The sequence below is a fragment of the Neopelma chrysocephalum genome, unplaced genomic scaffold (genome assembly GCF_003984885.1).
Source record: "Neopelma chrysocephalum unplaced genomic scaffold, ASM398488v2 Primary Assembly neopelma1_171, whole genome shotgun sequence".
Classification (NCBI taxonomy): domain Eukaryota; kingdom Metazoa; phylum Chordata; class Aves; order Passeriformes; family Pipridae; genus Neopelma; species Neopelma chrysocephalum.
Genome location: NW_020897833.1, coordinates 128,643 through 142,070, shown reverse-complemented (window position 1 = coordinate 142,070; position 13,428 = coordinate 128,643). Strand labels below are relative to the sequence as shown.

General features: G+C 59.6%; 1 protein-coding gene across 1 annotated transcript in view; it reads right to left on the bottom strand.

Moving 5' to 3' along the window:
* LMOD1 (leiomodin 1) overlaps nucleotides 1-13,207 on the bottom strand; it is a gene marked incomplete at its 3' end in the record, with an annotated part of 20,115 nt that extends 6,908 nt beyond the window's left edge. The window contains exons 1-2 of the mRNA XM_027701858.1: nucleotides 12,341-13,207; nucleotides 11,324-12,274 (exon numbers count right to left, since the gene is read on the bottom strand). Of these exons, the coding sequence (XP_027557659.1) occupies nucleotides 11,324-11,575 (252 nt within the window). The remainder of the gene's footprint in view (nucleotides 1-11,323; nucleotides 12,275-12,340) is intronic.
* Between the last annotated feature and the right edge of the window lie 221 nt (nucleotides 13,208-13,428).

Below are 13,428 nucleotides of genomic sequence, written 5' to 3'. Positions count from 1 at the left end.
GGGAAGGGAAGGGAAGGGAAGGGAAGGGAAGGGAAGGGAAGGGAAGGGAAGGCCACAGAGATGCTCCAAAGACGGGAGCCCTTCTGCTCTGGAGCCAGGCTGGGAGAGCTGGGAATGTTCCCCTGGAGAAGAGAAGGCTCCAGGGACACCTTGGAACCCCTTCCAGGGCCTAAAGGGACTCCAGGAGAGCTGGAGAGGGACTGGGGACAAGGGATGCAGGGACAGGACACAGGGAATGGCTTCCCACTGCCAGAGGGAGAGTTAGATGGGATATTGGGAAGGAATTCTTGGCTGGGAGGGTGGGGAGGCCCTGGAATCAGTTTTCCAGAGGATGCCCCATCCCTGGAAGTGCCCAAGGCCAGGCTGGAGCAGCCTGGGATGGTGGGAGGTGTCCCTGCCCATGGCAGGGGTGGGACTGGATGGGCTTTGAGGTCCCTTCAACCCAAACCATTCCAGGATTCCATGAGGAGTCCTGAAGGCTCCTCCCTGAGGTCCCTGCTGGGGACACGGGTGATGCTGTCCCCCAAGAGGACAAGGGGGTGTCAGCAGAACCCCTCGACCTGCAGCCCTGGCAGTGACTCCATCTCCAGTGTCACGGGATCACCGAGGTTGGAAAAGCCCTCCCAGCCCATGGATCCCTCCTGTTCCCAATCCCCACCTTGTCACCCAGCCCGGAGCACTGAGTGCCATGTCCAGGCCTTCCTTCCAGGGATGGGGACCCCAAACCCCCCTGGGCAGCCCCTTCCCGTGCTTTACAGCTCTTTCCAGGCAGGAATTTCCCCAATATCCAACCTGACCCTCCTTGGCACAGCTTGAGGCCGTTCCCTCTCCTCCTGTCCCTTCTTTCCTGGGAGCAGAGCCCGACCCCCCCCGGTTCCCCCCTCCTGTCAAGGAATTCCAGAGGGAGAAGGTTCCCCCTGATCCTCCTTTTCCCAGGCTGAGCCCCCCCAGCTCCCTCAGGGCTTCTCCAGCCCCTTCCCAGCTCCCTTCCCGGCCCTGCACACGCTCCCGGTGCTCCCGGTGGCCTCTGGAAGCCGAGGGTGGGACTTCTCCTCCCAGCTGTGGGACTTCCCCTTCCAGCTGTGGGACATCCCCCTGGAGTGGCACAAAAGCCTGGGGAGCACCAGGGGGGAAACCTGAGCCAGGATCAGCCCCATCCTGACCCCCAGCTGGGAAATCCGGGCTCAGCTCCAAGGAGGGGATTTCTGACCGTGCCTGGAGCCATCAGAGCCAAGGACCCTTCCCTGGGACCCTCTGCCTGGCACGTGGATTTGGCCACCAACAAACACCCTGTGCTCCCTGCAGAGCAACCAGAGGCCCCTCGGGGCTGCAGGGTGGGGGACAACCCCCAGCCGAGGGCTCATCCCTCTCTCCCAAGCCCTGCTGGGATAACAAATCCCTCCTGCCCAGCTCATCCCTCGGCAGGACAGGGCTGGGACAGCAGGTCCCACCCAGATCCTGGGGGGGTTGGAGTGGGAGAGCAGGGGAGGGGGGAGGCCCAGGAGGGAGGGGAGAGCTCACCCAAATCTGGGGGTCAGAGGGGGGTCCCAGCCCGGACTGGCGAGGGAAGGAAGTGGGTTGGGGTTGGGAACAGTTCCGGATCTCTGACTGTCTGGGTCACTGCCCGGGGGGTTCAGCCCCCGAGTGTGTCCCCAAAGTCTCCAGAGCCACCATGAGGCTCAAACCCACAGCTCCAACCTTGGCCATCACTCTCCAGAGTCACCTCCCTCCCATCACCCTCCGGAGTCACCTCCCTCCCATCACCCTCCGGAGTCACCTCCCTCCCTGCTGCACTCCAGGGACCCCCGGGGCCCCTCTGTCCTCCCCCAAGCCCCCTGAGCCCCCGAGGGAGGCAGCAGCATCCCACACCCCCCGTGGGACTCTGGGGCTGAGAACAAACCATGGAGGAGCTCCTGGGGACAGGAATGTTCCCTAGGGCTGTCCCACCCCCCTGAGGTGCCCCAGGCAGGGTTTGCAGGTTGTTTGGGGTCCCTGGGGGGTGGTTCCCACTCCTGTTCTGCTCCAGCCACAGCAGAGGGGGGTTAAAATCAATTCACATCCCAACAAACCACCAGAGCTGCTCCTTCCCTGCGTCCCTCGGCCAACTGGGAGGAACTCAGGGACAACTCAGAGCCAAGGACATTCCGGGAAAGAATTCCATGTCCTTGGCTGAGTCCTGGGAGCTGCTGGACCTGCAACACCAGAGACCACCAGGAACGAGCCCCCAAGATCCTGCTGAGCCTGGAATGGCCCCCCTCAGCCGGGGACAGACCCCTCGGGGGTGTCCTGAGAGCCCCCTCCCACCCCCCAGTGTCCCCCCTGTTCCCAGGCAGCCAAGGGGGTCTCCCGTGGTACTTTTGAGTTCCTTGGGCATGGAGGGAGGGTTGCAGGAGCTCTGGGACATGCAGCCCCTGCTCTGGTGGGACGTAAACAGCTCCCTGCCCTCCCAGAATTCCTGGTGTTTTAATGAGGAACTCAGTTTTTCCCCTTCCCTTCTGCCTGCCCAGACCTCCCTGACCCCAAAAGCCATTCCCAGTGCTTTTCAGAGGTGCCCTTTCCAGGAGCAGAGCTGCTCCCCGGGGACTGGGCAGCTCCTGGGCCTCACTTGGGGATTGTTTGGCTGAATTTGGGCCAATAACAAACGGCCCAACGGGGTTTCCTTTAATAGAAGAGTTCCAGCCCTTCCATGGAGACAGAGCTGTTTTCCAGGAAGCCTTGAAGCCACTGGATACTCTGGGAATGGAAACCTTTTCTCCTCGAACCAAACCTGCTGTGAGAAGCCGGAATTTTTCCCTCCTGCCTGCTGGATTCCCAGCCCTGCTCCTGCAGTGGGTGTTCCCAAGCTGAGACCTTTTCCCCGGTCTCCTCTTCCCCAGCAGAGGCTGTGAAGGGCACTGAACTCCAGGGATTCACACCCTGGACACCTCCAGGCTGGATTTCTGCCTGACACACGTTTTGGGTGGCCCATAACAAGCATTCCACGGGATTTTAGGAACAGTAGACCTGCCATTCAGCTCCAGTGAGCCTGAAATCCCATCCTGAAACCCCACCCTTAAATCCCATCCCCATCCTCTGTGTCACCAGGGATGGATGCTCAGGGACCAGACTTTCCTGGGAATCCCTCCGGGAGCTCCAGGAGCCTCCTGGGAATACATGGAAGCACCTGCAGGCCCCTTGGTGGTGCAGGGATCCCATGGATCCCATGGATCCCACCCAGCAGCCCCTGGGACAACACAGACACCCCTCCAGGGCACCTGGTGTGGGAGGAGCCCCTGCCTGGAAAACCAGAGCTGGTTTTGCTGGTTATTCCCTTAAATGTTTTCTGGTAAACAGGAGCAGTGGCTCCTCAGGCTCTGGCATCACATGGGAGCTGCATCCCAGGATGTGGGGAGGGGGAGCTGGATGTGCCAGGGGTCACTAACTCTGGATCCTGGAAATGGGGGGTTTCCCTGGCAGGGAAGGGGCTCCCGGGGCTGTGCCAGGGCTGGTCCCTGTGCCAGGGGTGTCCAACATGTGCCATGGTGCCAGGCACCATGTCCAACATGTGCCAGGGGGGAGAAGGACTCCTGGGAGCCCTCGGGATAATCCAGGTGTGAATCCCAACCCAGCTGTGGTGTCTCAGCCCCGAGACCTGCTGGCACCTCTGCAGGGATCCACTGGATCATGGAATCACTGGGGTTGGAAAAGCCCCCTGAGATCGGGTCCAACCCTCCCCCGGCCCTGCCAAGGCCATCACTAAGAAAATGTCCCCAAGTGCCACATCCACGTGGCTTTTGAGCACCTCCAGGGGTGGGGACTCCAACCCCCCTGGGCAGCCCCTTCCCGTGCTTTACAGCCCTTTCCAGGCAGGAATGTTCCCAGTATCCAACCCGACCCTCCCCTGGCACAGCTGGAGGCCATTTCCTTTTGTCCTGTCCCTTGTTCCCTGGGAGCAGAGCCCGACTCCCCCCCCCCGCCAGCTCCCCCCTTCTGTCAGGGAATTCCAGAGAGAGAAGGTCCCCCTGATCCTCCTTTTCCCAGGCTGAGCCCCCCCAGCTCCCTTCCCATCCCTGGACACGCTCCAGCCGCTCAGTGTCTTGTGAGGGGTCCAAAGGTGTCCCCAGGATGGGAGGTGTGACCCCAATCCCTGCCCTGCTCCTGCCGGACACTCCCCGGCTGCTCCTGGCTCCGGTTGTTTCCCCAGCCCCAATTCCTGCCTGTTCCATCCCTGCCTCCCCCTCTGGGCAGAGGGAAGGCCAGAGCAGGACTCTGCCCCCTGTGACTGTCCCCTGCCACCACCTCGAGCTCACAGCGACCCCCGACACCTCCTGCCCCTGCAGGGAGAGCTTCCCTCTCCCTTCTTCCCTCTCCCTTCTTCCCTCTCCATCCTGCGATTCCCACATGGAGAAGGGTGGGCTGGGTGAGGCCACTGGCTGATCCCAGTGTCCTGCTGGGATCCCCAGGATGGTTTTGGGCCCCCAGGGATGTCCCAGGGCTGCTGAAGAGGCTGAGAGGGAACAGATGCAGCTCTTCCCCCCCCATCTATTTATCAGCTCAACACAAACACACGCGAAACCTCCTGGGCAGCTCAGCCCATAAAAGCCAAACCCTCCAAACATTTCCAGGGATTTATCTGCATCCCAGTTGTGCTATCTGTAAATATAGAACTCGGATTTTTACTCCTTTTTTTCTCAGATGGACTGGAAATCCAGCTTTTTTTTCCCCCCCTTGTTTGTGCCCTTAGATGGACCGAGGATCTCCCAGGCATGGAGTGCCTTTGGAGTCATCTCCCGGGCACTGGGAACACTCTGTGCTGCCCCTTGTCCTGCTCACGCGAGGAAAACATGGAAAACGTGGAAAACAAGAGTTCTGCCCCCCCGTGGCCTCACAAAACCCCTGCTCTGGCCGGGAGGGTCCCTCTCACACTGGTTTTTGGGAGCAGCTCAAACCTCTGGGTGTTGTCACCTCACTCTGTCCAGCTGTTGTCCACACAGTGGATCTCTCGGGGAGCTGCCATGGGATCATTCCTGCTTTTCTCTTCCCCTTGGATGGACCCCCACATCTCTGGGGGGTCACAGCTCCTGCTCCTGCTGTTCTCCCCTCTCCTGACAGGGTTGGGGTGTTCCCAGAAATGCCCAGGGAGCCCAGACAGACACAGCTTCCACTTCTGGGCAGCACAAGGTGACAGATAAAAGGGATCTCCTGGATGTCACAGGATCCCTGAGGTTGGAAAAGCCTTCCAAGGTCACCTTGGAGTCCCCCCTGTTCCCAATTCCCATCTGAGGGCCCCATCCAGGCCTTCCCTGGACACCTCCAGGGGTGGGGATTCCAAACCTCCCCGGGCAGCCCCTGCCAGGGCCTGACCACCTTTTCCATGAGGAAATTCCTCCCGATGTCCCACCTGACCTCCCCTGGCACACTCGGAGCCGTTCTCTTGTCCTGTCCCTGTTCCAGGGAGCAGATCCCAACCCCGTCCCTGTCCCCTCCTGCCTCTGGACAAACCACCCAGGACCTCCTGTGGGAATAAACAGGAACAACCCAACCCCTCTGGCTCCTTCCCAAAGCTGTGCCCAGTCTGGATGTCCTGGATGTGATCCATGGGGGAATGCAGAGCCCAGCTCCATCCCTCTGTGCTGGTGGAAGGACCCAAAGCTTTGCCCACTTCCCACCCCTGGAGAGGCCCTGGAGGGATGTCCCTGTGTCCCCACCCCAGCACCTCCCTGGAGGGCAGGATTGGGCAGAGCGACGTGTCCTGGACTGTTCTTCCCTGGGAGGGGGGGACGGAATTCCCAGAGGCTGCCCCATCCCTGGAAGTGTCCAAGGCCAGGCTGGATAAACTTGGAGCAGCCTGGGATAGTGGGAGGTGTTCCTGTCCAGGGCAGGGTTGGGACTGGATGGGATTGAAGGTCCCTCCAACCCAAACCAGCCTGGGATTCCAGGATTCCAGAGCCACTCTGCTCTGGAGCCAGGCTGGGAGAGCTGGGAATGTTCCCCTGGAGAAGAGAAGGCTCCAGGGACACCTTGGAGCCCCTTCCAGGGCCTAAAGGGGCTCCAGGAGAGCTGGAGAGGGACTGGGGACAAGGGATGCAGGGACAGGACACAGGGAATGGCTTCCCACTGCCAGAGGGAGAGTTAGATGGGATATTGGGAAGGAATTCTTGGCTGGGAGGGTAGGGAGGCCCTGGAATCAGTTTTCCAGAGGATGCCCCATCCCTGGAAGTGTCCAAGGCCAGGTTGGAGCAGCCTGGGATGGTGGGAGGTGTCCCTGCCCATGGCAGGGGTGGAATGGGATGAGCTTTGAGATCCCTCCAACCCAACCCACTCCAGGATCCTCTGGACTTGTTCTCTGAGGTCCATTCCAACCACAGCAATTCCCTGACAAGGGAAAAGGGCCCAGCCCAGGACATGGTTCAAAGGAAGGCAAGAGCTGGGAACTGGGAACTCTTGGAAGGCAGCGGGAACAGTCCTGGGACGTGGCCAGGCCGGGCTGGGAACACAAGAGCCGGGTTTAAGCAAATCTGAGTCAGGCCCAGCCCGGGGAGACGCCCAAAGTGCGACCCAAGCCCTGCACTCCCTGTTTGGGATCCCTGAGCCCGTCTCAGAGCTAAAGGCTTGGATTTCCCCCGGATGTTTCCATGGAAAGATGAAAAGCTTTGAGCATTAATGAGGATTTAAAGACCGGGAATGTGAAGTGGAATTACTGCCGTTGGTTTTCCCGGGGTGTTGAAGGACTCCCTGGGGAGGATCTTCCCTCTCCATGCAGGGAATTCCAGGGCCTGGATTAAAACCCTCCCGGCCCAGGCCACAAACCCCACTGAGTGAAAAGAAGGCAGGACTTTTCCCATGACATTCCCAAGGAGTTTGAAATCCTTCTCCATGGCAGCAGGACCCTCTGGGTCCAGCATCCCTCAAAAATGCTGGATTTGGATTAAATAACCCCCCTGAGGCCACTGGTGTTCTCTCTGCATCCAAAGCAGGCCATGAGGAACCTGTCCAGCCTACGGAGCCTGGGGAGACGGGGATATTCCCAGGAGCCTGCAGGAGAAGGATCCATGGATCTGGAGCAGGAGGGACTGTTCCCTGCCCAGGACATTCCCAGGAGCCTGCAGGGAGAAGGATCCATGGATCTGGAGCAGGAGGGGGTGTTCCCTGCAGAGGAGGGAGCGGGATATCCCAGAGGAAGGGAAGTGCTGGAAGATCCCGGAGCCAGCTCAGCTCTTCCCACGGGAAGGGAGTTCAGACTCCAGGACACAGAAATACAGGAACCATCCACACTGGGCACAACTTCCATGGCATCCAGTGACCCCTGTCCAGAGCCTTTCCCTCCGGGAAGCTGCTCCTGGATTCCATGGGAAGAGACCCCCCGGTGGGAGGGTCCTGGCAGAAGGAGTGGGTTGGTGTCCCTGGAACGACCCCCCTCCCCCAGCAGGATGATGCTCCCTCATGGAATTTCCTGCATTTCCCAGCCATCCGTGCCTGGAATCAAATCCAGGGAGGAATCAAATCCTCCCTGTTGGGAGGCAGGACTGGGAATTCTGGTGGGGTCGGGCCATCCTGGTGTCCTCTCCTCGCAGGGGAAGCTCAGGGGCTGTTTTTGGACAACACTCTCTGGAGGGATTTTGGGGGGTCCCATGAAGGGCTGGGCTGGACTCGATGATTTCCATGGGCCCCTTCCCACTCAGGATATTCCAGGATTCCACAAGGTGAGGGAAGGAAGCTCCGTCCATGGCCAGGGAAGGTGATGGTGCTGGAGAAGGGAGAGCACAGGGAGGGGTTCTGTGTTTTGGGAGCCCCCTGGGCCCTGTGGGGATCCAAGGGCAGCAGCAGGTGGATTTTGTGGAATTCTTTGAGAAGGAAAAACCTCCTGCTGTGGATTTGGCAACTTCCAAGGAGAAAATGTCCACCAAACCACCTGGAATTTGTGGCTCATGTGGAGTTTGTGATCCTTCCCATGGGCTCTGCTCCTCAGAACCTGGCAGAGGGTCCCTGTGAGGGTTCAGGGGTGACAAAATGCCAGTGGGGAAGCTCATGGAATGATGGAATGGTTAGGGTTGGAAGGGACCTGAAGATCATTCCCTGAAGAACATCCTGGCAGGGACCTAAAGATCATTCCCTAAAGCCCATCCAGGGAGGGACCTAAAGATAATTCCCTAAAGCCCATCCTGGCGGGACCCCCTTGGGATGGGGGTGTCTCCAGGGGGAATGTTTGCTCAAACAGGAGGGTTTTGTCACCAGGAGCAGGGGAAGGATGGGACAGAGCCCGGTCAGACCCCCCAGGCCCCTCTCCTGCCCCAGCTCAGCCCCCAGGGAGCCCCTTCCCACGGCAGCTTTTCCTCCTCTGGAGGGAAATCCCGGGAATGATGTGAAGATTTCAAGGGACAGCAGGTCAGTTGTGCCCCAGGTAAATCATCCAGTGGTTAATCCTGAAATCCCAGGATAGTTTGGGTGGGAAGGACCTTCAATTTCATCCCATCCCACCCCTGCCATGGGCAGGGACACCTCCCACTATCCCAGGCTGCTCCAGTTTGGCCTTGGACACTTCCAGGGATGGGACATCCTCTGGGAAATCCATTCCAGGGCCTCCCCACCCTCCCAGGGAAGAATTCCTTCCCAATATCCCATCTATCCCTGCCCTCTGGCCCTTTAATGCCACCATTCCCACTTCCCAGGGTGTTCCCAACCCCAGTTCCTCTCTCTCGATTCCTTTGCCTGTGACAGGAAAGAGCCACCAACTCCCAGAAATCCCCTCTTCCTTTATCTCCTGGGGAACACTCCTTCAGCTCCGGCTCCTGGGACACCTGGAGCTCCCCTCCCAGAGCTCCCTGGGCACTTCCAGAGGGAAGGAACCGGCCCAGGCTCCCCCTTGAGCTGGTTTTCCTTCCCCTCCCAACCCAAACTGGAGGAGGATGGATGGAGTCTCCAGGTCATTGAGGGGGTCCCTGGGGAAATTTTGAAGGATCTTGGAGGATCCTGGGTTGTCTGTGGGGGGCAGTCTCTGGGTCATTGGGGGGTCTCGGGGGGTCCTGGGGTGTCCTGGGGATCCTGGGAGTCTCCAGGTCATTGGGGAGCCACTGGGACTGTTTTGGGGTCTCCAGTGACCCCAGACTCCTGGCTGAGGTGGGAACCCCGAGAGCATGGGGGGTCTTGGGGGGCCCTGAGAGGGTCTCAGGGGTCCTTGAGAGGGTCCTGGGGGTCCTGGGGGTCTTGGGGGTCCCTGGGAGGGTCTTGGGGGTCTCCAGGTCATTTGAGGGGTGTTTGGGGGGGTCAGGGGTCCCCAGTGACCCCAGTGACTCCAGACCCACCCCCATCCCGCAGCAAAGCCCCGCCCAGGGCTGCCTTGCACGGGGGGTAATTCCCCTCCCGGAGCTGGATTTTGGGATCGTTCCTGTGGGCTGCTGGTCCCGCCCCCACGTCCCGCGGGATCTGCCCGATCCCGGGGGCTGATCCCGGCTCCCGGCAGCGCCAGGAGTGGGATTTTTCCCTTCCCCTCCACGGGCTGCAGTTCTGCCCCTCCAGCCCTTCCCGCGCCTCCACCTTGGCTTTGCCTTCCACGACCTGGAGCTCCCGAGCTCAGGGAAAAGCTTTTCCAGGTGCCCTTCCCACCTTCCAGGCCCTGCACTCTCTGCTGGGTGTCCCTCCTGCCCTCACCACCCCTTCCCACATCCCGAATCCCCTCCCACGGCTCTCTCGGGAATCTCCCAAACCGTGTTATGTTCTAACAGGCAATTTCCTCTTTTTTCCAAAAAAACCCCAACTTTCCTCCTTTCCTCCTGATCGTGGACACTTCCCTCTCCCAGTTCCCGGCCAACTCCTCATCTTCCAACCGTTCCAAGGGAAACAGAAGCACGGGTGACACCAAAACAAAGTGTCTCCCACCCAAAAAAGTGGCTTTTCTAGAGCCATTCCTCGGGATCAGCTGCAAACCAGTGCCCTCACTGGGATAACTGGGGTCATCCTCGCTGGGATAACTGGGGCCACACCACAGCGCTCCCCTTCCCAGCGCTTCCTGCGGCACCTGCACTTCCCCACCGCCGGGAAATCTTCCCGGGAATCAATCCCAGCCCGTGCTGGGAGGGACGGGGCTCTGCGTGTCCCCGGCCCACGCCAGGAGCCACATTTGGAAGGGGGCGGCTGTGCCTTGTCCTGGAGCCACGGGAACATCCCAGGCATCCCGGGACCGGGCTGGCGGAGCCGCTTAACCCCTTCCCAAACCTCCGGCTACTCCTCCTGCGGTGGGAATTCCCATTCCCGACATTTCGGGGGGAGAGGGGTTGCTCCAAGCCGCGCTCAGGAGAAGAGCCTCCTCTGTAAACTCCAGAAATACCCGAGAAGAGCTGTTTCCAAGTGCTCCTGGGGCAATTTCAGCTCAACTGACCAGCTGGAAGACCTGGGTGGCCTGGAACAGATCTGGAATTAAAGGGGGATCCACAAAATCCTTGGATCCACTTGTGCTGCTGACACCTCTCAGCCCCAAATCCCACCTGGGACATGAAACCTGCCCAGGAGCACCTGGATAAAGAGCTGGAAAGTCACAGCCTTTCCCCCCCTGGCTCAGCCATGGAAAACTAGGGAAACCAGCTGCTTCCCAGGCTCCCACGCACGAATCCTGAATATTCTTAGTGCAGAGGTGAAGGAATGTGCCAGGGAGTGGGATTGGATCCCACTGAGGAGGCACAACAGGAGCAGAGGGACTGGCACGAAGCTCTCCAGGTCCAAACAAGCTCCCGAGGGATTTGCCCAGTGCAGGAAAGGAGATAAATGGGCCCAAATCCAAATTAAAGGATGGATTTGAAGCAAACAATAACCAGGAAACAAACGGTTTGGGGCCAAACCTGCTCCTTGATTCCCAGAAACTTTTTATTCCACAAGAACCAGGGGCTGTTGGAGCTTTTGCACGAGGAGCACTGGAAGGACCGAGAGGTCAGTGGTGTCCAAAGGAGGAAAAAGAAGGAAAAATGCAGCCCACGGGATCGCTGTCCCTGCATCTCCTGGGAATCCCATCTCCATTCCCAACCCATCTCCATCCACAGCCTTGCCCAGGGATGTCAGAACAGGGACAGCAAGAAAATCCCTGGACACCAGCACAGCTTTGGCTTTGTGGGGAACACCAGGATTTTAGGGGAGCACCAGGATTTTAGGGGAGCACCAGGATTTTACAGGAACACCAGGATTTCAGGGACACCCCATCCCCTCTGGGATGCCTGGACCACCTCCCTGGGCCCTCCGTGACAGCAGCTCCTCCCCAGCACAGCCTTTCCCGCAATTTTTTTCCCCACCTCCTCTCTCCCTCAGCCCAGGGGGGTTCCAGGTGTGTCCCCCCTTTCCCAGAGGGATCATGACTTACATCCACAGCCTGCTCCCTGCGCAGGACCCTCCGGGACTCCCTGCCGTGGTGGTTCAGCTCCGGGTCGCAGTTTTGGGGGCCGGGGGAGGAGTTTTCCGTGCGGTTCTTCTCGGTGGGGCTGCTCCCCTCAGCGTCCACCACGTCCAGCTCCTTCTCCAGCTCCTCCATCTCCTCCGGGGACAGCGTGGACAGCAGGTTGTCGATGTCCGGGTCCTCGCTGACCTGGCGCCGGTACTTGGCCACCTTGGACATCTTGGCCCTCTGGCGAGACACGGTGGCGGTTTTGGGGTTCCCGAGGCAGGAGAGAAAAAAACAGAAGCCGAAGCTCCCGAAGCTGCTTCCCGGGGGGCAGCAGGTGCTCAAGTGTTAAATCCCGGCGGCTCTCCCTGGTTTTCCAGAGAGGACAACCCGGGGCTGGCCAATGCCGGGGTCCGGCGGCGGTTCGGGAGCCGGGAAGCCAATGGAGCGGGCGGGAGGCGGGGAAGGGGGGAGCGGGGGAGCCTGAAACCCGAGGACATTCCAGGGAAGCGGCCAGAGCCGCATGCCCAAATTTAGTGCGGAGCATTTCGCCTTTTAAAGGCAATGGGCCAACCCGGGGGAAAACAGGGAAAAACGCACCATGGGCAGGAGCGGGATGGGGGGAGCAGCCCGTGCCAGGGGGGCTTCCAAAGAGGGCAGGGTGGCTACCGAGGGCTGGGGACAGGCTCTGCTGGGACAGGGACAGCTCCTGCCGGGATGGGACACGGAGCAGCCACTTCAGAGGGAGTTTTCCTCTCTATCCCTCTGTGCCACTAACACACAGATTTTTGGGAATGAGGGGGAGGTGGTGATGCTGGGGCAGACTGGTTTTCTTGGGAAGGATGGAGGCACTGGAAGCGAGTGCTCCTGCTGGATCTGACCCCGACACCATCCCTGGGCTGGGCTTTACCAGAGCTCCTGCAACTCCCAAACCTCTGCAGGGTCTGACCCTGACACCAGCCCCGGATTGATTTATCAGAGCTCCTGCAATTCCCAAACCTCTGCTGGATCTGATCCTGGAACCATCACTTGGTTTGTATTTTATCAGAGCTCTTGCAATTCCCAAAGCTCTGCAGGGTCTCACCCGACTTCATCCCTGGGTTGAGCTCCATCAGAGCTCCCACAATTCCCAAAGCTCTGCAGGGCTGTCCCTGCAGCTCCCCTTCCTCCCACCCTGCCCTTGCCAAGCCCCAAGACCTCCCTCCTTCCGTACAGCCCGAATTCCTGCTCCAGGCAGTGCCCTCAGCCTGGGCTTTGCCCTGTGGCACTGACTTTCCATCTCCCTAATCCATAGGGAAGCTCCCCCGACCCTGGGAGTTCTCCCAGACTCTGAGTTTCCAGGCAGCTTTTCCACCATTCACTATCCTGCCATTTCATCCCTGTTTCCTTCATCCTTTATCACCCTCCTGAGGTTTCTGCTCCCAGGCCTCTCCCTGCTCATCCAGGCAAGGAGCCCTTTGGTCTTCCTGGGTAAAAAAGCTCTCCTAAGATTTTCCTGCCCCTCTCTGCTCATGTCCCTGTCCCAGATCCCCCCCTGAGCACAGTCAGTGAGGGCTCCAGGTGATTCTCCAACCCAGACATTCCCCATCCTGACTGGAAATGCAGAATCCTGGTGCATTCCAGGCTTTCCCTTATCTCCAGCCCCTGCTCTTGCTCATTCCCTTCCTGTGATTCACCAGCAGGGCTGAGATTTTTTCCAGATTGGAGAAGGAACTGTTGGCTCTGGTTTCCAAGTGCACAACCCTAAATATTGACCTCTTGGATTCCATCCCACCTCATCCCAGCGTTCCTGTCTTCCTGATCCCACAACCCTCGTCTTGGAGCTCATTGGCACCAGGAGGGACAAGGCCAGTCCCTTCCCCTTCTGGTCCCATGGAGTCCTGGAATGCTTTGGGTTGGAGGGACCTTAAATCCCATCCAGTCCCAGCCCTGCCATGGGCAGGGACACCTCCCACTAGCCCAGGTAGCTCCAAGTTTATCCAACCTGGCCTTGGACACTTCCAGGGATGGGGCATCCTCTGGGAAAGCCATTCCAGAGCCTCTCCACCCTCCCAGCCAAGAATTCCTGCCCAATATCCCACCTAACC